Genomic DNA, 25,257 nt, shown 5'->3' on the forward strand with positions numbered 1-25,257 from the left:
GCCAAATTTGCCAAAACATTGGTTGTCCTCATCCTGAAAGCAGCTGGAGACAATAAAGGGGAGCTACGCCCATTTTCAAAATCCATACATGTTATTCTTATGGTCTAAGACAGTTCATATATCTATATATCGATACATGCATATGTCTATACCTCTATTTAAATCTATACATCTATACATATATATAGAATATGGGTATTGTCTAAGGAGCAGCTCCAGACTTTATAATTGATGACAAGTTCTCTGGTTTCTGGCTTTGAGAGAGAAAGAAAGTAGCTCATGTTCACAAATATTGATTGAACTTTTCTAGGCCATGGAAATAACATATTGGAACTCAAGGACCCATTCTTTCAAACATCATTATAAATTAAGAGTGGTATATCACTGTAAACTGCAAGTCTGTGCAAGAGCAGAACGCTTGACAAACGTAGCAACAGCAACTAAGGAGGACGTGGCTTAGCGAATGGTCAATTTGTGATGCCTTTCAAGGTGATGACCATTTTTCTTTGTGACAGCTTTCTTAGAGATTGCCTCAAAGCAGGTTCAAAGCAAGACGGATTACCCCTGTGACTGCAACGGCAGAACTGCAAACTGCTCTGTTAACTCTTGCCTTGCCAAAAGTAGTTGACCACCACAGACATTGGGCTTTCAAAACACTGACCTTTGACTTGGAGATCGGGCAATGGGTCAAGGAGTGAGCGCTCGGCCATCAGCTCCTTCTCAATAGAGTCCTGAAAACACATGGGGCTGGTGTAGGTACGCGACACTGTCAGATCAGGTTGCATGGATGAATTAATTAGCAGGGGGTTCGCTGAAAAACACACAAACAGAAAATGCTAATTACTGTCAACAATTAGATTTGCAAATCACATTTGCAGAGAATGACACTTTAAACTAGACTGCCTCAACAATTAAACCTAAAACGTGTCATGACCATTAGTTTTATCCACCTATGACTATTACTACACTATTATTACCACGAATACAGGAAGGGCAAACACCTTACCGTATCAATGTCTCTCTTAAAAGTGAAAACTGCATAACAACAACAGCTGGGGCGTAATAATATGCTTACATTTGATGTCATGGTGGTTTAAAAAAAATGCTGTGACAGTCTGAAAAAAATTGCCATTGAATTAAATTATCAATTTATTAACAATTAACTCGTGAATATTTACATTTTTCTTTACATATACATTTCCAACTTCAGGAGGTGCAGGCGGAGGTAAGAGTGTTGCTGCAGCTACAGCAAGTGATGCACCCAATCAGTCACATACTGTAGCCATTTGTACAGTATGTATGTTGTACTGGAATTAAATCACAGTACCTTGTGGATCAATCAAAAAACACAGAAACAGAGAAAAGTTATTATAGATAAGATCTTTTTTTTGTAAAGTGAATTTTTGTGTGTGTTTAATGATTCAAAAGCGTTTTCATCGAGCATGAAATGACGACAAAAGACACGGTTAAGCAAACAGCGTGGTTTCTCCTAATGAGCAAAGAAATGTTCACTGCCGATTTCTTTTTTTGGGAATTGGGTGAGCCGTTGTCATAGTGACTAATGATCAAGGATGTCTTTGCAAAAAAGAGGTGAAATGAAATGATTACTGTGTAACTACTGTAGCAGTGTGTAGCAGGCTGCAACATATAGGGAGGGGAGGGGAGGGCATGTTGGATTTTATGGAGGTTGGGCTGTTCTAGCCCCTCTATCAAGGAGAACAGGGACCAAGATTAAAGCTTTCTCTGGCTCCTGCTGTGTTATCAAAATGAACTTTATTATGCCCTGCTGAGAGCTGTTGCTGTGGCGACCCATAATGCCAGCCTTGTAAAAATATGCCTCAATCTGTGGGGCAAAACACACCTCGCTTCTGAGCTCTGATGTTGGAAATGCAGGGCCACAAATGCTCATTCGGGAGCCGGGTGAACAAGAATTAAAACACTAATAAATTACATTTTAATTTTGGAATCATGAATAATGAATTGAAGTTTTGCTGTATGTTAGATAAATGATACAAAAACAGCAGATAATGCCACAAACTGACTCACTACCCTGATGATACACCTCTTGTTTATTTTTTGCCTAAGTTATGGTAATAATAAATATGTTAAATTGTAAAATTGTTTAGAGCACAAAATTTGCTTATACCACAAGTTTTCAGTGTACTTATATTGCTTGGGGTATGTTGATGTTTGCAATAAAGCAATACATGCATGGTTTGCTTTATAGATTAAGCTTTATACTGTATTTTATTTGACATTTGGTGCACTACAGCAAGAATCTCCAAAAGGGTCAAGTAAACAAAAAAATATACAAGGAAATGTATGCATAATTCATATATATATATATATATATATATATATATATATATATATATATATATATATATATATATACACACACATGTATATATTCGTTATATAAATGTTCTGCAGTTTATATTACAAACCATGACATTAACATGTGAGTACATTTATATGAGTGCAACAGAATCAGAACCACATGATGTATCTTGTGGTCTTCTCAAAGTGTGTGCGCGTGTGTGTGAGCTGTATATTTTTCTTCACCTAGGACAAGCTGAAAAATGAGTGTGAATGTGTCTGGTCTCCCTTTTTCATTTGTGCATAGTTCTAATGTTTGGAGGAGAATGACACTTCATTTATATTATAATGCCATCTCATTGTATTACCAGGCAAACGGTAGACCTAATTTGATTTTGGACAGATTTTCAGGGTCTTTTGAATCATCAAATTAGAATAGTATGATTGCACTTGCAGTCAAAAAGCTACTTTTGATTTTGTTATTTTGTGAAAATGAAATCAACCAAATCCTCATATTCTTGACTACGATCACCAGATTGATACATTAATTGCACAGTCAATGGGTATAGTTTAGTGTCCCAAATTCCCCATACAATGTCCTTAATTAATTATGAACCTGCTAAACCACCTGTGCTACCCTAACCCCACCCCTACCCCTAACCTTAACCCTAACCTGTCTCAAATAAGACCCTCATCATTTGGGACACTCAGTTTTTGGAAGATAATTTGTGACACTAAACTGCACGTAAGCCCAGTCAATGTACAAAAGAAGTAAATAGATACATAAATACAAATGCAATCCAAATGCCATTTTTAGTGGACGCAGGAGCCATTCTTGTGCTCGTGCCTGTTAGGTCATTTTGAGAATCCAAATGAACCATCTTGTGCCAAGGTGGGTTGTATTTATGGTAATTAGGTTGTGAAGAGCAATTTTGGTACTTGTTTTTCACTGCTCTTTAACAACCTCTTATTACAAAGTCAAGTGCAAAGCACACTTTTTTGTATCTTTAGATGGTGAAGAAGCTCTTCAAAATCATCAGGTAGGTTGATTTTGTTTATTTTTTCTAATACAGATTAAAAACGTTTAGTGTCTAGTACAAGTTTAAAAGCATATCAAAACCCAAAATGATCATCTACAACTGTTGGGTCTACATACTGTATGGGGTTTTTCACTTTTAGTTCATTAAAAACCTGCAGCTATTCTGCCTTGCAAAGGCAAAAGACCTTAACTCGCTAGAGTGTGAAACTGAGAAAAATGACTTCAAAGTTTCTGTTTTGTCCAGACAAAAGTATTATAGGTAGGACTCCCAAAATTTGACAACTAATTGTTATAATGAAGAAATGTTTGTATGCAAAAAATCTTGAGCTCAAAATTGACCTTTGACACTTGTTTGGCAGTTATTGTACTCTGCCTTTGCATCATGTGCCAAAAATAAGGAGTCGTGCAAAGGCAAAAGGCAGTAACTGACATATAATCAATATTTGCTTGCTGACTAGACCTAACCAAGGTTTAGTCATCATGGTATTTGTTTTAAATTATATAGAAGACCTCTCCTATTTAGTGCTCTAATGATCAGGATAGTGCGGCAACACCAACACAGTTAAACAGTATGACATAAGTTACTTTGCAGTACAGTATGTACAGTATGAATAAATACAAGACATATTTTCTCAAAGATAATTTAATTATAATTGAATACAAAAGTATATTTATTTAAATGCAAGATATAGAGTAATAATTAATTAAACATTAGATCAAGACAAAGGTAATGGGAGATGACACTCTGATTGGTAGTATTTAGCTCAGTTCAGTAGTTAGCTCAGAGATTATCGGCTAATGAAATTACTGTTTTAACGGGGGGTGGGTTTAACACTTTTGCAAGGCACTGTGTCACATTCTCATTAGGGGCTGAGCCCCCCTAAAGGTCTGATCCTAGAATCGCCCCTGGTTAAGGGCCACCAAACTGCTCAAGATGCACAGTCAGTGAACTCGACTTGGATTACTACTTTTTAATTCTGAGATAACAGACAGCGTCGACCGAAAAAAAGTTGGAATTACTTTTACCATTTGGATTTGTGTAAGATCTGACATAAACAACTGCAAGGAGGAAATATGGCTCAAACACGTATGGATTGTTGTGGATACAGCAGATGACGTGCATTGCTATGGATTATATCTTCCATGGATTATATCGGATTGCATGGAAAGGTAGGATGCCTGTGTATTTAATAATTCATTTTCGGCATCTGATGTGAGGCTCCGCCAGTGAGGAGGTGTGTCAGCATCAACGTTAGCGCTATGTGACACAGATTCAATTTAGCTAGCTCTGGGCTGTCACTGACATTGACGGATCTGAACCATCGCCACTTTATTTCAACGATGTGTCGTGTGTATGTTACGTGGATTGGTGACAATTAAAGAGCGGCAAATCTCGACAGTATGACAAAGCCAGAGTAGGCAGTAACATCACGGCGGCACAGTAACATCTTTCTTGATGCCTGGCTAAACAAAGTCAGAACACCTTAACTCAACTTCAGCGTCCCGGAACAAAGGCAAAGAGCCTTAACAGCTGTTACGGCGTTCTGCTATGGTTTCTCGTATGGTTTTGGAAGTTACGGTTGTCATAGCCCTTTATTTTCTCGTTAAAACAATCAAATTGATACACAATATTTATTCACATGATAAAGTAGGTCTCAAATACCCCAAAAATGACATGAACTAATTTTTTACCAAACATGATGTTACGGCGTTTTGCCTTTGTAGGGCAGTATTATACAGCAGCAGGAGTGATAGGTGTGAACATGGAAGCAAGCCATACAGTATTTATGTATCAACTCTACTCTCTAATTTATGGGGTGTGATGAGTATAATTATGCACGAGTCAAACAGTGTGCATTTATTAATGAATAAATTAAATTATCCAACATGGCACCAGACTCTAGCAAATGATCCACACAACTTGCTGTATCATATGCTTCATATTCTGAATGTATACAGTGAATTATCGAAAGGTGTCCTCCTCAGGATATGACCTAAACTGAAGGAAATTATTACAGGAAGCTTTATAAAACTTCCATTAAACATTGTAATATTATATAACACAACTTTTCCTGTATTATTTTCCCATCTTTTCCATCTACCCTCTGTTATTTCAACCATTAGTAACATTAAGAGCCTCTTTTATTAATTTTCTTCTTCCCAGTTTGGATACAGAATGCGGTGGGAAGCCTATGTTCACAGAGGGATGTAGCATTTAATGGCACGATTTTAAGTGTAAATCGGATTTGTAAGACACAAAGTCACCGGCTCACCTTGACGAGAGGTCTTGAAGCTGAAGGATTGGAAGCCCCCAGTGAGGGCGGAGGAGTCGATGACATCCACACCGTACTCACTCTGGCTCCTTCGGTAAAGAGTGACAGCGATGATCAGCAGCACCACTGTCACCACCCCCGCAGCAAGGCCTGAATACAAGGCCACATCGCTGCTGTTCTCCACACCTTGGAAAGTAAGAGTGAGTAAGAGAGAGAAGAAGATATTTGAGCAACTTTTTTTTTGCTTTCCACTGAGTCCGCTGTGCTTATTAATTAGGAAGCTGCAAGACATTTTCTCCCAGAATAAACTGAAAATCTTTGTAGCTGAGTTAAAGATATGGAAGTCTTTCATGGGAAGCAAGTCTACCCTGGTTTCACACAACTTTAGCGCCATTTTTGTTTTCTATTCCTCGTCTGCACTGCCTCCTGATGCACAGCTTCATTGTTCCTTCGTGAAGTGTTAAAGCTACTAATGAGGAACCTCGGATGGAAGAAGATTATAATCAACCCAGCACCTGACTGTCATTTCAAATACTGCTTTGCTCTGGTGTTGGAGGCACTCTGTGTTCCTATGGGATAATGTGACAAAACCAATTCATTAAATTAGCTCATCGGCAATGATTATGCTCTATCTTGTCCCACCAGTACTGCAGCGTCCAACTCCACAAAGGAAAAAGAACGAGTGGGAAATAAAGGGGCTGCTAGCTTGTTCTTGAAAGATAATGAGATCTGCGCCGAAACAGGACATGCTGAGAAATCCTCTAAGTAGCCTGAAGCTCAAATGGGGACAAATTGACAAATAATGCAAAGCGGCATTAACAGCTACAGTACCAGGTTAATTGGGGGCTTGGGAAGTTTTGGCAGCTTGGTTGCATTCTTTTTCCCATTTCTGACGAACATAAATACGTAACTGTTAAAGGACAAGTAAAGAGAACATGCGCCTATGGCTTTAACTACGCAGCAGTAATCAACACATACATGGCCCATTACACTCGACGGCAAAAATGCACAAAGCAATGCATGCACAGACACAAACCACTGAAATGCTATATCTGATGAATCCAAAAATAATATTCATGGAAATTTACAGTAAATTGGTACAGAATTAAAACTCAGGTAATAACAAAGCTGGGAATAGATGATTCGGTTGATAGAATTGATCATCACGCATAACTGTTTAAGAATATTGTACCTACACAATACAGTTTAACCATACAATGTTACAGGAGTAAATGGTATTTTACTTTAATTCCTGTTGAAGTCCATTATTAACAAGTGACATGATCCAACATACTGTATGTTATTGTAAATGGAGTGAAAATGGATGCCAAGGGTGGAGAAAACCATCCCAGTCTTCTGCCTGTTTGAGTCAGAAATGTGTACTCCATGACACAAAAATCACAACCAGACTGGAAATTGAATGTTTGTTTGTTTTTTAACAAAAATGTATTTCTTCTCCTATGTGCTTACATATTTGCTTGCAATGAACTGAAACATTTTGTGTATTTTCCACTTATTATTCATAAACCTTGTACACTGCTTGTCTGTCACAACATCTGTATCCTAAATTACTCTCGCCTCTATTCTAACTATGGGAGAATTCACAATGAGTCATGCAGAGTGTGTTAGTTTTCATAACCACACCTGTCAGAGTGATTCATCCCTGTTATACCATGGTTGCTTTTCACTCATCAAAATGTTTCACCCTTTGTTTGGGTAAAGTTACTGATTTGCTAGGCTAAACCACCAGCCATATTTCTTTCACTTACTGCCAGTGGTGGGTTAGGGTTCTCAATAAAAACATTGTACTGGCACTTGTCAAACATGGACTTTATGTTACTTTACAACTCCAGCAAATAGTAGACAGTGTAGCCTAGCAACAGCTGACACAAGCGGCTGAAGTACAAGTAATTTATAAAGGTGATGACGACTCTAAATAAGAGCTGTGAGCCTATCTGAAACAATCAACACCTTCCAGACAATTTATATCTAATATTATCTGGTCAAGTAAATGATTGCATCAGTATTCTTCGTAGACAGTGATAGCTTTAAAATAACATAGTCAGTAATGCAAGCTGAGGACAAACTCACCCTGTGGCTTAGCATCATGTAGCAACTTTCGATCTGCAAAGACAGAGAAACATCAGAATTTGAGAGTTTCTCGTTGACCTTTTTGAATGCTACAAGTCTTAGTTGATTTAATTACTACCTGTGTATGCATCCATGCCTGTGCACCACTGTGCGTTATGTATGTGGAGAGGATGAATAATGGAGATGGATGAGGGTTCTGGTAATGAGCATGAGTATAATGATTATCATGATCTAGCCCACACTGCCAAAAATTATGAACAGTAAATCTATAATGACACAGTCCCCGAACACAATAGGACTGACAGTAATGGTGCTTAACTATCGGTTTCTCATTGTTAAACAGTGGAGAGAGATGGTGGTGTTACCCACTCTGTGTGCAGAGGCCGCCGGTGCAGTTGTCTGTAGCCAGTGCCACCCCGTCACACAGCCGCCCTCCATGTTTGGGCTCCGGAGCTGTACACTCTCTGCCGCGCTGCCTCTCACAGTCTGAACTACACACTGACCACTCGCTCCACTCTCCCCAGCCGCCATCCACTGAGGGAATCACAGGCAAATGCAAACGTTTAAGAATACAAGGATGCATATATACATTATCGTCCCTTTAATGTGTGAACAAACACACTCATACAGTACACGTAAAGTTGCAAAAGAATAAAGAAGATATAGAAAAATACAGAAAAAGAGAACCAATTCTTTTTTAACTGACATGACAAAAAAACAAATAAACAAACGAATAATAAACAATAAACCTACGTTGATACATTTAATAGTTTTTTGGGACTTTACCCTAACAGCTGCACTACTAACTTCTCGAAAACATTCTCCTCCTCAGGGTGACTTGGAGCACAAAGACCCTCTGCTGTGTTATACTCCATCAAGCCTCCTTTCCACCTCCAAATTAACTAAAGGTTCCCTTCTTCCTGCTAATCTAAACGCAAATGCACTCTGTTTATGTTATGCAGCAGTAAGAATCCTTCAGAAGGAGGCAGTTGGCAAAGGGTAGATAATGTTTGCAGAAGTGCACTGTCTTCCACTGATAACTTTTTTTTTCTTAAACCTGATGAGCATTTCCCTTTATACTGGTTGAAATCATAAATTTGGGCTTGTCTAGAAAAAACACTTGGGCAGAGCAGATTACACAGAACTTTTGATAACTGGAACTGCTGCTCTGCTCTTCCTCTCACATCCTAAGCTTCGGTTGTTTGCTTCTCTCTCTCAAATTCTCCTTACTGTATGCCTTTCTTTTTCACTCCCTCTCTCCATTACTCATGCATTTTATCTTAATTTGCTTTTCTTTAAGGCCCACTGCATTAGATTTTATATACAAACCACTGTCACTACTATCAGCAGTGGAGACGTGCAATGCATTCACGGTATAATGTAACTGTTGGAAAGGAGACTACCGCTAACTGCAAAGTGTACCTCAAGCTTTTAGACTGATTTCCTACCTTCAAAACTGACATTGTTCTCTGTTAATTACAGGTAAGAAAATCAACTTACAGAGGCTTTAAACGCTCCTGAGTTTCAATCCCAGAGAGCATTTTGTTGCCTTTACTTTTTGTCACATTTACTGTATTATTGTGTGGCATTTGTGAGCAGAGAGAAACCTCTCCACACTGATGCATTCAAGGCTATGCTGACATTGAAAAGAAAGAACACTGCAACATTTTAGGAAATGCAATTATTTGCTTTCTTGCCAAGAGTTAATCTGTTAAATACAAAGCTCGGGCCAGCAGACAGTTTACTTAGCTTAGCATTCAAACTCGAAGCAGGGGGAAACAGCTAGCCTGGCTCTGTCCAAAGATAAAAAGAATCTGCTGACTAATTGTTAACTAATCAACATGTAATATCTTGTTATTTCAATCTGTAAAAAGGCCGAAGCGTAATTACATCAACTTGGGGCTTTATGGGGCACCGCATTATTTCTTGATCAGGCTCCCGAAAGACTGAGCCCAGCAAAAGTTCCAGCACATAACGTCCAATAAAACTACTACTAATGTTTTATATACTTTTTAAGGTTCAAGGCTGCACCTAATCGTCATTATACAGGATTGCACAATCCTGTTGTAGCCCCATCCACGCTACAATAACAGAAAATATATCAAAAAGCCAAATATATTAAGTTAGAATAAAATAAAACAATAAAATAAAAACCATTTTCCCCAAAAATGTTGCACTATTCCTTTGAGGCAAGAAATAACCAATGAATGCAATTTGTTCAAGCATCTAAATCTCAAATCTTAGAGCCTCCTAGAATGCACCCCTGAAGTCAGTTTTAAGATTTTCACGACTTAACCCTTGTTGTCCTCGGGTCAAATTGAACCCATTTTCTAAAAGTTTCCATATCGGAAATTTGGCTCTCTTTCAACTGACTTGTCAAGGAAAATAACATGAATGGTAAAAGAAATGATCAGTTCACTACTTTCATTGAATTTTATGGCATTTGAAGAAAAATGTATGAAAGAATGTTGAAGAATGTGACAAAAATGTCAGAAAAAGCTTCAAAAACGTGGGGAAACAAATGACAAAAACATCGACAAAAACATTGGAAAAAGTGACAAGAAACTTGGAAAAAAGTGACAAAAACGTTTGGAAGGAGGCCACAACGTTGAAAAAAATGTTTTCCTTTGAAAGATTGACCCAGAAAAAACAAACAAAAAGTAAGACAACACAAGGGTTAAACAGAATTATTAACTGGAACCTGTGAGTTGACAGTTTCAAAAACTCCACAAACTATGTGCTTGTGCTTACCTGGACACAGTGTGTTGCAGGTGCTCTTCTGTACCGACATTCCCTCACAGAAGGCTCCCCCATTGAGAGGAGCTGGATTTGTGCAAGTGCGAGAACGTTTCTGCACACCGCGACCACAGCGTACATTACAGGGAGACCAGTCTGTCCATGATGACCAGCCCCCATTCACTGTGCCAAAGGATGAAAGGAAAGGGATGAACAGATACTACAAGAATGACGACTGGCCTACTATTCTGCACCGAGTCTGCATCACAGGGGTTCACTCAAAAGTGACAATAAATGTCTTATCAGGAAAAACTGAGGTGTCCTTACAAAGATGATCAATGGTGTCTTCCCTTCTGTCTACTTCTTCCTCTGATTTGTTGCCTAAAATAATACGGGATGATTGACTAATCGGCTCATTTGCTGTCATAGGACAGGAAGAAATACTAGTCTTCCACCATTGTACATCTGTCAGAGGCTATTGGGAGTAGTGAGCCTGTCTAGACTTCATTAGCATTAAGAAAATTAATGATTGATGGGCCTCAACAACAGGGTGTCAGAAAGAATTAGAGGATTTGCAGCAGCTAAATTTCCTCCCCGAAAAAATAAAAATAACAGGATGAAAGGTCAGTAAAATAACACCTGAAATACTTCCATTAACAAGGTATTGCTCTGGTGTGAAATTAGGTGGTGCTAGTATGACATTATAATTCCACTTATTCTCCTTTGTCTCTGCAGAGCTCTCTACAGAGTTATAAAAATGCTGGAAACGGAATCTGCTAGCCTGCAGCTATACAAAGCGCTCCACGCAAGGTGGTTCAGCACTGGCAGATAAAGCACGGGGAGTTGTGACAGCCCACGTCACTGCCCTTCCACCATTAATAATTGAGTACTTGTAAATATTGCGTCTGTGTCTCCTTGTTTTTACACATGAGGGATCACTTGCCCATTGCCTGCTCATTAGACTTGTGTAAAAAAAGACCACACGCTGTGGTTGAGCAGCGCTTTTTACATTAACGACTTTGGGGAATTGGCTTGAGGTGTCAATTTGAAAGCTTACTTATGTAGTGAAAATTGATATTTTGAGGCAGACAAAAAAGCTGTTTGACATTGTTTTGATCACCTGTACTGCGCACCATAAATAATTCTACCATCACACCTTTTTGGCTCAGACTCAACTTAGACGCATCTTTTTTTGAAAAATATCACACAGTATATGTGGAATTTGATATCTTACCATAAACTACAACAGTGGCAGTGGCACTGCGTCTCTTGGCCACAATGTTGCTGGCAACACAGGTATAGTTTCCGGAATCAGAGAGACGGGCTTCAGAGATGATGAGATTATGGTCGCCTCTTGTATCAATGACACCGTCAGAGTTGAGAGGTTCTTCATTTTTTAGCCATTCCACCTGAAAACAGCAGTGTATTTGCATGAGTAACTAAAAGGCTTTCATATATAGACAAAAACACATTTGAAGATGTGACAGATTAAATACTGTATATCTGAAAGTGTGTTCCTTAACACCAATTGTACCTTTTCAGATACAAATCTCCCATGTTTGTTTTTTGGGTGAATGTGTGAACTTGCTAAGAATACCATTTGTATTTCAGTCTGGTTTTGTATAACGAGTTATACAAATACGATTAACTCTCAAATGTTTAAGCTAATGCTATTCATGACTTGTAGCTAACTATTTTAGCTATTTATTCATAACCTTTAGCTAACAATGTCAAAACTGTTATTCCTTACTTTTAGTTAACTACATCAAAATTGTTATTCCTTAATTTTAGTTATCTTATTTTGACCAGTCATTATTTACATGATTTGAGGAAAGTGAGTGATGCCATTCCTTAACGCTAAACACTCTCCTTTTCAGGACTTTCCCAAAGACAGTACCACATAATGTTTATTTCAATGTTTTTCCCCACACTACATTTATTAAGATAATTCTGTTTGCAAGATTAGGGGTTTGTCGTTAAGGTATAACATGACATTCACTCGGAGGGGGTGATGGAGTAGGTAGGTCACATCTTCTACTCTTTACCAATTTAGTGTCCGTGTAGTGATTGAAAGTAATAAGGAATTACAAAATAAAGGACACTTTGTTGATGCTCCTCTCCTCGCATGACTGGTCCTGTAAATTGCTATTAATGTGCCACTGGCTTGATCTTTTCATTGAGAGAGACGAGCTGGGGCATGAGGGAGTGGGGTTTGATTTATGGCAGTGTATTTGAGGATTAAAAACTCCACCCCACTGGGAGCTCCATGTGTTTGTGCATGGGTTTGTACTCCAGTGTGTTTGTTTGTTTGTGTGTGTGTGTGTGTGTGTGTGTGTGTGTATTTGTGGGGAGTGTCCATTTGCCAAGGGAATATAACAACGGCCAACAAACTCAGAGATTGCTTTGCTCTTTCCAAGCACCCTGGATGAAAAAATTGAGCCGGGAAATCAATGAATCAGAAGTCATGTTGTCACAAACGTTTTTTTCTCCTTTTGATGGCCCAAGAACTCTTTCATCATGTGCCTTTAATTTATATCTTTTCATCATTTGGCTCCACAGCCTTCAAGACAAACAAAGAAACCACACTGGACTGGTGGGCTGGATCAGCCATTCCATTAAGCCTGGTCTTTATGTTTTTTGCCTTTCACTATTTCACACCTTCAATGTCTAATCAACCTGTGTGTTGCCGTCCATGCTGTTTTACATTCTCCACAGCTGCTACTATAAAATCTTCTCAATTATGGAAGCAGTCTATTTCAATCTTTCATAGTGCAAAAATAGTGCAGAATTTCAAATCAAAATTCACCCTTATCTTGTGGTTTCATCATACCAATTATTTCGTTTTTATGCATTTTAAAGGATTATTTATGCAATCACATAATCTTGTATTTTGCTTCAAGCACTGATACCCTATCATATCATATCTATCTATCTATCTATCTATCTATCTATCTATCTATCTATCTATCTATCTGTCTATCTATCTATCTGTCTTAGTTTAACAAATATAAAGTCTGGTACACAGTTGTTCCTCTGATTGTACAAAGTTTGCCATCTCTAATACACTGTCTGTGGCACTGTCTAGTATCTGGGAAGTAAGGAATTAACCTTGACAAGAAGGAGGTTTGTGCTTTATCACCTTCTCCGCAAATACTGCAGCCTCTTTCACGAAAGGATGACAGAGGTTAGCTCTGTTGTTTTTTTTTACCAGGGTCACATTACACCGTCTGTGTATTGTTTGCAGTATTCAAATAGATTCTCCCTAAAAGGCATCTCAAATGTCACAGAGAGAAGATGTAAAAGGCTCTTTAAAAACAGGTTTGACCCTAAAAGCATTACTCTGAGACCAGGCCGGTAAAATAAAAAGTTTACTAGAGGCCGAAAACAGGCCAAGGTTATAACCAGGTGTTTAGTTTAGTTTTTTTTTTCTTTCTTATATGGATATCACTGTAGCATTAGAATAGTAACATACAGTGCTGCTCATGAGTTTATGAACCCATGCTAAAGTTGACTAAAAAGAGGAATACAAAAATCATCTTTTGGAAATTGATCTTAATGCCTTAATTAAAGAAATTAGGAAAAATCCAATCTTTAAGGACACACATTTTCTTTGTGAATGAATAATGTATTGTAAATAGATAAATGTTTTTCCTTAAAATACAGGGGGCATAAGTATAGACACACCTATTTTAAATTCCCATAGAGGCAGGCAGGTTTTTATTTTTAAAGGCCAGTTATTTCATGGATCCAGGATACTATGATCCTGATAAAGTTCCCTTGGCCTTTGGAATTAAAATAGCCCCCCATCATCACATCCCCTTCACCATACCTAGAGATTGGCATGGGGTACTTTCCATAAAATCATCTATCAATGCAAATCAAACCAGCTATTAGGTTAACTGAAATAAAACCATGTTTTAAATCAGGATGCATAGTATCCTGGATCCATGAAATAACTGGCCTTTAAAAATAAAAACCTGCCTGCCTCTATGGGAATTTAACATAGGGGTGTACTTACTTATGCCCCCTGTATTTTAAGGAAGAACATGTATTTATTTACAATACATTATTTATTCACAAAGAAAATTGGTGTCCTTAAAGGTTGTAGTTTTACTTTTTTTTTTTTAAATTAAGGCATTAAGATCAATTTCCAAAAGAAGATTTTTTTATTCCTCTTTTTAGTCAACTTTAGCATGGGTTCCTAAACTCATGAGCAGCACTGTATATGCACCAGATGCACTGTGTTTAGTGTTTGTAGTGAAACGCTAATTTACAACACCTGTCCCCAGGCAGGGGAGAGGAGGCAAACCTATCCAAAAGGGGATGATGTTAGAAAGCAGGTGTCAAAAAAGCGGGCAGGGGAGGAATGAATGAAAGTTGCTACTCGGCTGATGGGGAAGTGGGAACAGGTGTGCAGGTAAGATGGAATGGGAAATGGTGGGAACACAGTGGTAACTTCAGGGCAGGTGGGAGTGGCAGGATCTGAAACGATGGGAGAGTTTATACAACTGGACGACAGACAGTTATCTGGTGTTATACAAGCAACACACAACATTCATACTGAAGCTCCTGTCTTATATTGCTTTACTAATGCAGACTATTTTAAATTACTGTAACTGCATGTGTTGTTATGATGTGAGAAAAGGTCACAATAATTGAATGGGGGAAGAAGCTATTGGTCAACTACTACTAGATAAGAAGAACTTATATACAGTAATTATACAAATTCTGTGTTGTAAGGTCAGTTGTGCAACTACAAGCACCTTAAATCAATTCAAGCACAAATTGCTATTTCTACTCAGCACATGATGTTCAAATGACTTGAAAATGACTTGAAAATACACTCCCATTCATTTCAGAAAAAAACACCAACAAAAATAAAAAAAGAAAACTATTTTCCTGCTGGCAGCAGGCATCTATAAACAACTGTGATGGAGAAATATAATGCGGAGAATTCACTGAATTGAAAATTAACCCCCCACCCTTCCTTCTCTCCTGACACATATTCAGATGGCATGCATATTTATAGAGCATTGCCAAAATTGAACTTGACAGGTACCAAGATGTAACCATTATGTTGTCCAAATTAAATATATTTCAAAATTTAGTGGATAATATGTCACCTTAGGAAACATTGAGTAAAACAAAATGCATTGCCTACAGCAAGCAATTAATGCTACACTGTATGACATTATAAACATTTCTTTCAATGACAAATCTAATTTCTATTGCAATGTAGCAAGTAAAGATAATGAGCTGGATACATGCTCGGCCACTGTCTATTTTGCAATATTAATCAGTTGGGCCATTAAAGCAATGAAGAGAAGTGTTTTTTTCTCATATACAATGTTCCACAAAGACACAAAGAAATGTCATTGGTGTGCATTCATATGTGTGTTGCTCACAGTGTGCAAGCTAATGGTGGTGAACAAAATCACATTGAGACCTTATGATATAAAACAATACAATACAGTGCAATTAATGCATTAACTTATTACCCTTGAGTTGAATCAAAAGTTATTTTTCAACAAACCTGAACATTATGAATTTCATTATGGTAGTTTTATTGCAGAGAAGTTGAATGTGTGGTTGTCCACCCCCTGCGGGTAATGTTACATAAATTACAGTATAGAAAAGCTGCATTATCCATGTACAGTATAAACAGTAGATATATACTGTATGTATAGATAGGTGGGTAAGTACTTCTTGTACTTTGCTGCTGCTTTTCACTTTCTCTAGTGTCTTCTGTGACAAGCATGCCTCCTCTATTGCTTTTTTGTTTGTCACTGTAAACCTTGGCTCAAGCCCTGAAACTATATTGACAATCCCCGTCGGCGGCATCTGATGCAGTATATGCCAATATGATACTAGGCGACAAGCTCATGGCTTTTTAATCATACTTGTTCACTACAAAATACTACTTACATACCTGGGGTAACATGAGGCCAGGGATTGCTGTAGCCTGCCATTTATAAAAGGATGTAACTGATAGTTGAAACACTATTTTCTTTATGATACAGACAAAGAAACTGTATTTATTGTGGATCAGTCACGCCATGGTACCCAATATGCTTTAAAAGGTCAGTGTCGGCACCAATCTCCACCACAAAAAGTATCGACAAAGACAAAGATAACTGTTAACATTACTTCACCATTTGTCAAAAGCCTACCATTATGGCAACCCCCCTGTAAACTGTCTGGAACACGTGGTAGAGCACTCTGACATGCCACTATGACACTCCATTTGTTAGCACATTTACTTAAATACTGTATTTAAGTGCAATTTTGAGGACCTTGTACTTTTCAATTTCATGCTACTTTATACTTTATTCAAAAGAAAAGAACTTTGGATGCCACTATATTTAACATCTTTATATTCAGATTGTTAATACAAATATAATCTACTAATACATTATGATGTATTATTATGGCTAAAGGTTCCCAACAGCATATTAAAGGGGCTCTATGCAGTTTTTGGCCATTTCTTCGCTGTTTTCTCGCTTTTTGCTCGCAGGTTTCTCTATAGAGCTCCCCCTACAGCTTCGGAATAGATATTTGGCAGCTCCTATGTTTACTTGTGTCTGACTCCTCGCTTGGTCAGTCTGCCGTTTCCCTTTTTCTCTGTTCCTCGACAATGCTTTCCTAGCTTTCTGCTTCTTTTTTGTCGGCTCAGCCATGACGATAGTGTGAAAAACTCCATCGCTACCTTGTAAGCCGGTTCCTGAGTGGGCGTATGTGTGCAGTGCCGTGAAGCAATTCGTTACATCGCGAGACCTGGCAGCACGGTGGCTCAGTGGTTAGCACTTCTGCCTCACAGCAAGGTTCTGGGTTCGAATCCTTTCTGTGTGGAGTTTGCATGTTCTCCCTGTGTTTGCGTGGGTTTCCTCTGGGTGCTGCGGTTTCTTCCAACCATAAAAACATGCATGCTAGGTAATTAGGACTACAGTTGAAAATTAGCCGACTGGCTAACACTGGCGCATTTACAGAAATGTTGATTAATGTGCATTGTCCTAATCAAATAAACTTACAAACAATATCACGCGATACTTCCTAACGCTGAGGCCTGCGGCTTGCCGGCCGAAAGTTGCAAGGGTGGTTTTTCTGCTCACAGGCGCTAGGGGGGAGCGAGACGACCACCATTCAACTTGAAAAAAGTCATATAACCATTCCAATGACTCCGAAGCTGTTCAGTTAAGGTAAATTAAGCTAAAAAAAACTGCATAGTTCCCCTTTAAGTAGTTGAAATTAGCCCCAACTCTACTCCAATATATATTTTTCTGAAATGGGACATTCTGCATACTTTTACTTTTGTATGTTAAGTATATTTTTATGCCAATAATGTACCTTTACATGAGTCCAAATTGTACTGCATAACTTCTGCGTAACAGAGTATTTATTCTACAGTACACTGTGGTATTACGCCTCTCTTATAATGCTGGTTTTTAGCCAACAGCCAACATTACTCATTTTAAATTCGTAGATTTACAATAGTAAGTGACATTTTTTATTTTTACCAGCTTATTTGTGCGTAGATCATTAAAAGGCAGTATGATGTCTACACATTAAACAGTGAACCATGCAGCATCATAATTGGTAGCTGATAATTCACAACAATTTCTGAAAACAATTCTGATTAAATACAATATTGTAAATGTAATACTATCAATCACATCAAACCTTCCAGACTTTACTTCTACGGTGCTATCAAATAACAATAATATTGACTTTTACACTAAATATAAAACCATTTTACAGATCTACCTACATCAATCATTAAGTGCAATGTTTACAAAAACAGAGTGAAGGAGTTGGGCTGTGGTGACTTCTGGGACTCTTGAGTCACCAGAGTCTGTTCAGTTGCACAGACATCAACTATTTAAGTGCATTTTATGTCTGCCAAAACCTTCCAAACCACACTTAAAAAGACAACAACTTTCTATTCAATCCTTTTTAGTTGGTATGGGATAACAAGTGAGCTGCGTTTTGAGTGTTGAAGTATTGATTACTGCGGTATTGATCTGTCCTTCACAAAGGATCACTCACTTGCCCTCTCTGCAATACTGTTGAAGTGTTTAAGAAGCTACGTGTTGGTGACACTCTGTCCTTGTTCCCAGTATCGGCTGTATTGGATTTATTTATAGGACAAAGGGCTTTGGCTACCACCATCCTAAAAGAAAAATGGGTTTATTTTAGACTGCCTAAGTGATATCATATTTCAGACACTCAAGATTATGGAAAAAATACTTTTTTCGAAATAGAACTAATGAGTAAGAAAATAGTGTGAACATTTGTTTAAAGAAGTGGAAAGCACGTACGTTACTAACATTATCAGCACCCTCATTGGGAACAGTGGTGGAAGAATTCCTCAGGTTTTTTTAAGGGGTTGTCCTCAAAATACAGAAAAGTATTATAAAATGAATAAATAAGTTTAAAGTACCAACAGTAAAAGCTCATTATGGAGAATGGCCCATTTCAGAATAATATAATGTGCAAGCATCACCAATGTTGCAGCTGGGAAAGTTGGGCCTGATTTTACGTACTTCAGATATTGACGGGTATCTTAATCTATAACAATACATCATCATTTATTAGTTGATTTATAATTTGTATTAATAATCTGAATCTGCAAAGTAACTAGTATCTAAAGCTGTCCAATAAATGTAGTGAAGTAGAAAGTACAATATTTCCCTCTGAGATGTAGTGTAGTAGTATTAAAAAACATGGAAATACCTCAAAATTGTATGGTAACTGACTTAATGTATTACTTGGTTACATTCCACCACTAATGGTGAAACTATAAAGCCATTTGTAAAAGTGTTGTAAAATTAGACAGAAGTAGAAAGGTGTAACAGCCTTAGATGTTGTCTTCTTCAGTGTAACTGACCACATCATTTCCCCTCCACTCTCTCCGTGAATGTCAAATAAGAATATAAATATGTGGATTCTCTTTGGTGGCTAAAGTAGATTAAAATAACTGTCTTGTACTTTGGTTGGTTTTTCTGTCTCATATTTTTGCTTTGATTTATCTCTCTCTCTCTCTCTCTCTCTCTCTCTCTCTCTCTCTCTCTCTCTCTCACTCCGCCCCTCCTTTCATCTCTTCCAGCGTTCGCTCTAGGAAGAGTGTAAACCCAGAGTGCGATTTGCATTCTGTGTCAGTCCTAGAGTCTCCCCTTCGGGGTAAAGCGATAGAGAGATGCACATGCTGATGAGAAGGTAGGGACAGGACAGACTCAAATGAGCCTGATAAGCCAGTGCCTCAGGAGGACAGGAAACGGATTTGCTTAATTGGCAAATTTGTTCCACTTAGATAGCAGCAACCAGTGTTGAACTACACCACACCTAACGTAGCCGACCAGGCCTTATGGCAGTTTACTGGTGGCGGGGTTATGTGGTGCCAAGGTCCCCATGTTGACCACTGGACAGCAGCTACTTTAAACTGAAGCTAATGAAAACTGATCCGCACTGTGTCCTTCTGAAAGTTTTCACTCTAACTTTTGTGATATTTAGTAACAGATCATTTCCAGCCAGAGGAGAGGGAGCAAATTAAATTAAGTCAAGATATATATCGAAAGCAGCATCAAATGGTCAGTAGGGTGTCTATTAACCATGCAGCAGAGTATCATTTTTCTGATAACTTGAAGCTGTTTGAAGAGGTTGAGATGAGACAGCCAACAGGACTGGATCAATTTGTGTTTATGTGCAGAGAGGTATCATCTTAAACCTGACACACAGAGAAAGTTTGTCCTGTTCAAGTCATTCCAATTCCTACCTGCATCAGGCCTCAACACTCAATTATTCTGAAGGCAAATGTAATGACCTACATTTACAATCATTTAAATGGGAAGTGAAAGCGACACGAAGACGATTACAAAGCATCACAGTAGGTTTTGTCCCATCTGATTCAATTATGGTTGAGTTTCATTAACAAGCGCCCTCCTCCTCTCACTTCCCTCATTCCTGCACCCTCTCCCCGCCTTCCCTCAGTCATGTATGGCCTTTTCTCAATGCAACAATGACTTTCATGAAATCACATTAAACAAATGAGCCCTCCGAATCTGACAGCAGCTTATTCTAGAGGCGGGGGTGGCAAAACCCTTGTTGTGTCCTTGGTTTATCTCCACACCGTCTCCGGAAATGTTATGTTCATCACTGAATAATTACATTTTAAGTACTTCAAATGACTTTGGATGAGAGGCTTGATGATTAATTACACTTGGTATAGACTACTTGGGCTGTTAATGTGGGGCTAATGATTGTAAAACAGTTTTTTCTAAAGTTATTGGAGTCCTTTCTCTATCTCTCTCTCTGTCTCTCCACCACTAAACTTTTACCCCTGCAATGGCAGCCACAATTTTCACTTTCCTCGTTTAGAGCTCGCAAAGCTCAACAGCTATTTGCTTGGATGTCATTTTAAGTAGGCTGTATAATAGATGTTTGACAGTTTGCTCCTGAAGTTAGACTGTCACTGGATACAGGAATCACTTTCCTGGTTGTGAAAAATACATCCTAAATCACTTATTTAATAAATTTAAGGCCTGAAAATAGGCCATGTTGTTCCAGGATCATGCTTCAGTTGATATCTATAACACCTATTTTAAATGTGTTTTTATGAGGTTTGGCTATTTCAAACAGTCCCTATACTGATTGGTTGGGCTTTCAGCTACTGCATTTAATCAGTCATTAGTAGATTTGTTTCCCGAACTAATATTTCATAGTGACAACTGAGCTTGAGCTGTGTTGTGTCGCTTTGTGAGGCTATAAAATCTTGAGTAGTAAATAAAAAAGTGCAATTTACCGTGACAGTTATGTTCCCTGATGGTGCCCTAATTGTTTTTTTAGAGCTACATTAATTATGCAGTCATTATTATGGCCATGATCTTTATCCTCCAGGGACTTTGATTTTAGCACAGACTTTGTTGTTTTCAAGTCGAACTGAACTTTTAATTGCCCCTTACGATTTGTGTAAGGACATACACTTTACAGTACAACACTATAGCTATTATGCACATTTTACAATAGAGAATACACATCTGACACATTTGTGGAAACTGTCTAATCTTGAGGCCACTGGGTGGGCATTTCCCATGACAGCAGTTGCTAGGAGACACACTGTCAATATCTGTGGTGACTGGAGCATGACATAATCACATATCCTACTAATATTGAAACCAGATGTTTTTCTCCTTTTGTCAGCGTTAGCTATCAGTTAGTGACTTGACATCTGTCTCTATCCAACATTCAACATATGGACGCCCCCACTGTGCTGTTGAGTATGTATTCCACTCAGAAAATGATGAAAGTTTCCTAGCTTTCTAACGTTAGCACTAATCCCCCTTACTTTTTGTTTAAGTAATTAACATCGGCTGAATAAATAAGTACACAGGTCAAAACAAACACTGAGCATGTATATATATTGACTTCTTTGCCAAAGGGAATTTTAATTTCAGTCTTACTTTAAGAAAAATGATTATGTGATTATCATGCCATAACCAGAGCCAATAATGTAATAACTTCAACATCACAGTGAATATAATCTGTATTCTAAACTGCTCCCTGTCTATAAAAACTAGAGCCGAGTGAAAAGATTTGGCCATCTTGACTCTTGTCACCAATAAAATGAAGCAGACTTAAGCTGTTTTACTATGATACATTCTCTGTGGTCGGACTTGTGTGCACAGATTATTGCTTCTATCACTGCTGGGACAGATAATATGGCATTCTCTGATTTTCATTAACATCCTACACAGCAGCCCAGTAAACTCCCGGGTGGCTTAGTTACAGTGAGATGCGGATACAGTTCTTCGCTCTCTCTCACTGTTAGTGTTGCTTCTAAGAACATAATGAGAGCAGCGACATAAGGGGATTTCAAGCTGTAAAATCGTCTCTGCAGCTTTTATGTCTTAAAACAGCATGCAGTTGGCATGCAAGTTGGTAATCATTTCATTTGCATCAGGTCAACTCAGCAATTACTGCGACTTTCAAATTTCCATCAGGATCCGTTGCAAATTGCAGAAATATGAGACATTCAAATAAATCTCATGACCAAAATAAATAGGCCTTAGAATACACATAGGGTTCAACATATCACACTGCACCATGACCTCAATTCCTTTAACTCAAACTGTAGCTGAGCTACAGCTTCTCTCTGAGCCAATTTTCACAGTGCTGGATACAAAAAAGGTTTTAACCTTTCAGCAATGCCTAAAGTCATGAAAAAAAAAAAAAAAGTACAGCCACATCCCCAACTCTTGATGAGAGTATTTTCTTCCCAGTGCAAGTCATACTAGAGGGAGCTGGATTTGTCCCTGCATTATTTACTATTACCATTCTCTCTGTTAGCCAGAGTCACATTAATGAATGCATGAGGAGTTGCCTATTTGATGACCGCAATGCATGGGGGAGACTCGTGGTACACCGATGCTCCATTTGTGAGAGCTGAATCATTCATCACCCCCCAAAACACACACACACACACAGCACAAACAGTTCGAGTGCATTGTTCATGTTCTGTGGAGGGAGTCCGTGATCATTTTTTTTCAGGTTCCCCCCAATCTAAAAAAAATTTTTTGTGATCAGTGTTATATCAATATGAAAATACATAACCAACTATACAGCCAGCTGGAGAAAATGTGTGGGCTATATAAATTCCATGCTACAATACTGTACATATTCACACCCAGGTGTTGACTTTCAGATTGAATTTAACATGAACAGTGTTGAATCGTAGCCCTTTTAATATAGTCCTCCAATCTTCAGGGAAAAGCCATTAGACAGTTACCAACGGTGGTCATATTTAATATTCGTTAAAAATCTCTTACAGTGGAACACCGGGTGAAGTCTGCAGACGTTAGCAGTAATTACCTGCCAGATTTTTTCTTGTTCACTTCTTGCTACTTTGAACACATGCACATGCTCAGTTGGACTGAGGTCAACCTGTATGTGTGTATATATATTGGTCTGATATGACACTGATTTGATTCAAAATCAAATCACAACAGAAGTTATCTCATGACACTTTTATGCGCATATCTCTCGAACCATTTGTCCGATGGATTTCAAACTGCACAGGCATCTTGCTACGGGCACGAGTAAGTACAATGCCAAGTTTGACGTTGTTTGGATTAGAAATGCAAAATATATCGTTAAATATATAGATAAAAGAAGCACACATTGGCTTTTGCCGCTCTAGCCGCTGGCCACCCCCCTCTCACCCTGAGGACCAGAGACAAAGAGCAGCGGAGCTTTGGCAGCTAAAATGTGACATACACCTCAGACCCACAAAAATGTGCAAAGTTGCACTACTTTGGACTGTCTTTGACTTTGAATAAACAAACAACATTTCCCAAATTTAAGGACGTTTCAGAATCCCACACATGCAAAGCACAACCAGCTAGAGACAAGTGGCAGCGAGACGTATCTGTATATATGTGTCAGTGTTTGGGGACGTGTTTGGGGGGAAGGTAACCTTGCACATCACACGCAGACGCCACATGCAGATCGCTTTACAACAGCGGGGGGGACACTTTTCCTGCTATTGTATTAAATTGCTGTGAGCTGGCAGAACATAACATAATCTCGGAGATTATTCCTTCACAACGCTGTTCAATGCGAGAAAATCTCAGAGTTGAACTGGGCAGACACATCAGTTTTCATCAGACTCGCCCTGGGTCGGGTTAATTAAGTCTACGGCTAACTTACAACACTAATAACATTACCGGTTCTGGTGGTAGATGAAAGCAGATATATGCTGATTAGCTCTCATAACGGGCCAGGTGGATAGCACACTGCCATGAGTCCATGACGCTAATGTCTGATTATTCCACATTTTCATTGTGATATTTTGTGATTACATTCGGAATCTGCCCCGTTCTCTGTCAGGTAAATACAGTAGTACAATGTCTTCCTCTGATGTAGATGTAGCCTACACTGTAAGTCAGTAGTAGGCAATACAGTGGAGGTGCATATGAAGTGGTTTGGGGTCCTTCTGTAAGTAATTTTGGGGTACAATTTGGTTTGGAAGAATTCTACAAGCAGCAATACCACAGGCCAAGCAATCGCCCCGTTCCAAACAGGCACATTTTCAACAGGCACTGCACTAATACTCTTTAATTTACAGAGACCCAACATCCCCCCATGAGCAGTGGTGGCAAGACAAACTCCCCTTTAAATACAAATAACAATACAATCAGTAATAAAGTTTGACTGTCTCTCAACTGATCATATTTAAAAATATAAAACATATAATGATGTTTACAAACAGCACTGATGTAAACAAATCTTTAACTATTAGTATCATACAAAATTATTTTGTCAGTGTTTGTAAAGACCTGTCAATCATTTCGGATAGTAATAGCAGGGTTCCAGTCCTGTGCTTTGAAATTTGCCGGTACAGCTGTAATTTTGTTTACGAATGGATCACGGACTGTGCCTTTAAGTAAATGCAGCGCTTCAGATGCTTGGGCACAAAGGGTTTGATATTGACATATCTGCCTGCTGAGCCTTCCCATGAAGGCGTACAACATCACAGCGCAGCACAACACAACACACACCACTCAACAGGGCTGTCCGCAAGAGCCTCATTTTATATTCATAGTAAAAATGAATATGGCTATCTTTCACACACACGCACACACGCACGAGGAGGGAGAGAGGAAATGATAGTGAGAGTGATAGGCAATACATGGCATCTAAATAAGTCATAGCCATACATCCTTTTACTAGAGAACATAGCAAACAGAGAACATAGTGATGCACATGGATAGATATTACTCCCAGTATATGAATAATCACTCTTCCTTG

The 25,257-nt window shown here is 38.5% G+C and overlaps 1 protein-coding gene across 1 annotated transcript in view; it reads right to left on the minus strand.

Moving 5' to 3' along the window:
• Window positions 1–25,257, minus strand: part of LOC144531837 (netrin receptor UNC5D-like) — a 196,697-nt gene that overhangs the window by 23,857 nt on the left and 147,583 nt on the right. Inside the window, exons 5-10 of the mRNA XM_078272153.1 lie at window positions 11,693–11,867; window positions 10,474–10,641; window positions 8,092–8,256; window positions 7,723–7,755; window positions 5,632–5,817; window positions 662–811 (exon numbers count right to left, since the gene is read on the minus strand). Of these exons, the coding sequence (XP_078128279.1) occupies window positions 662–811; window positions 5,632–5,817; window positions 7,723–7,755; window positions 8,092–8,256; window positions 10,474–10,641; window positions 11,693–11,867 (877 nt within the window). The remainder of the gene's footprint in view (window positions 1–661; window positions 812–5,631; window positions 5,818–7,722; window positions 7,756–8,091; window positions 8,257–10,473; window positions 10,642–11,692; window positions 11,868–25,257) is intronic.

This window comes from Sander vitreus, chromosome 16, assembly GCF_031162955.1.
Source record: "Sander vitreus isolate 19-12246 chromosome 16, sanVit1, whole genome shotgun sequence".
NCBI classification, from domain to species: domain Eukaryota; kingdom Metazoa; phylum Chordata; class Actinopteri; order Perciformes; family Percidae; genus Sander; species Sander vitreus.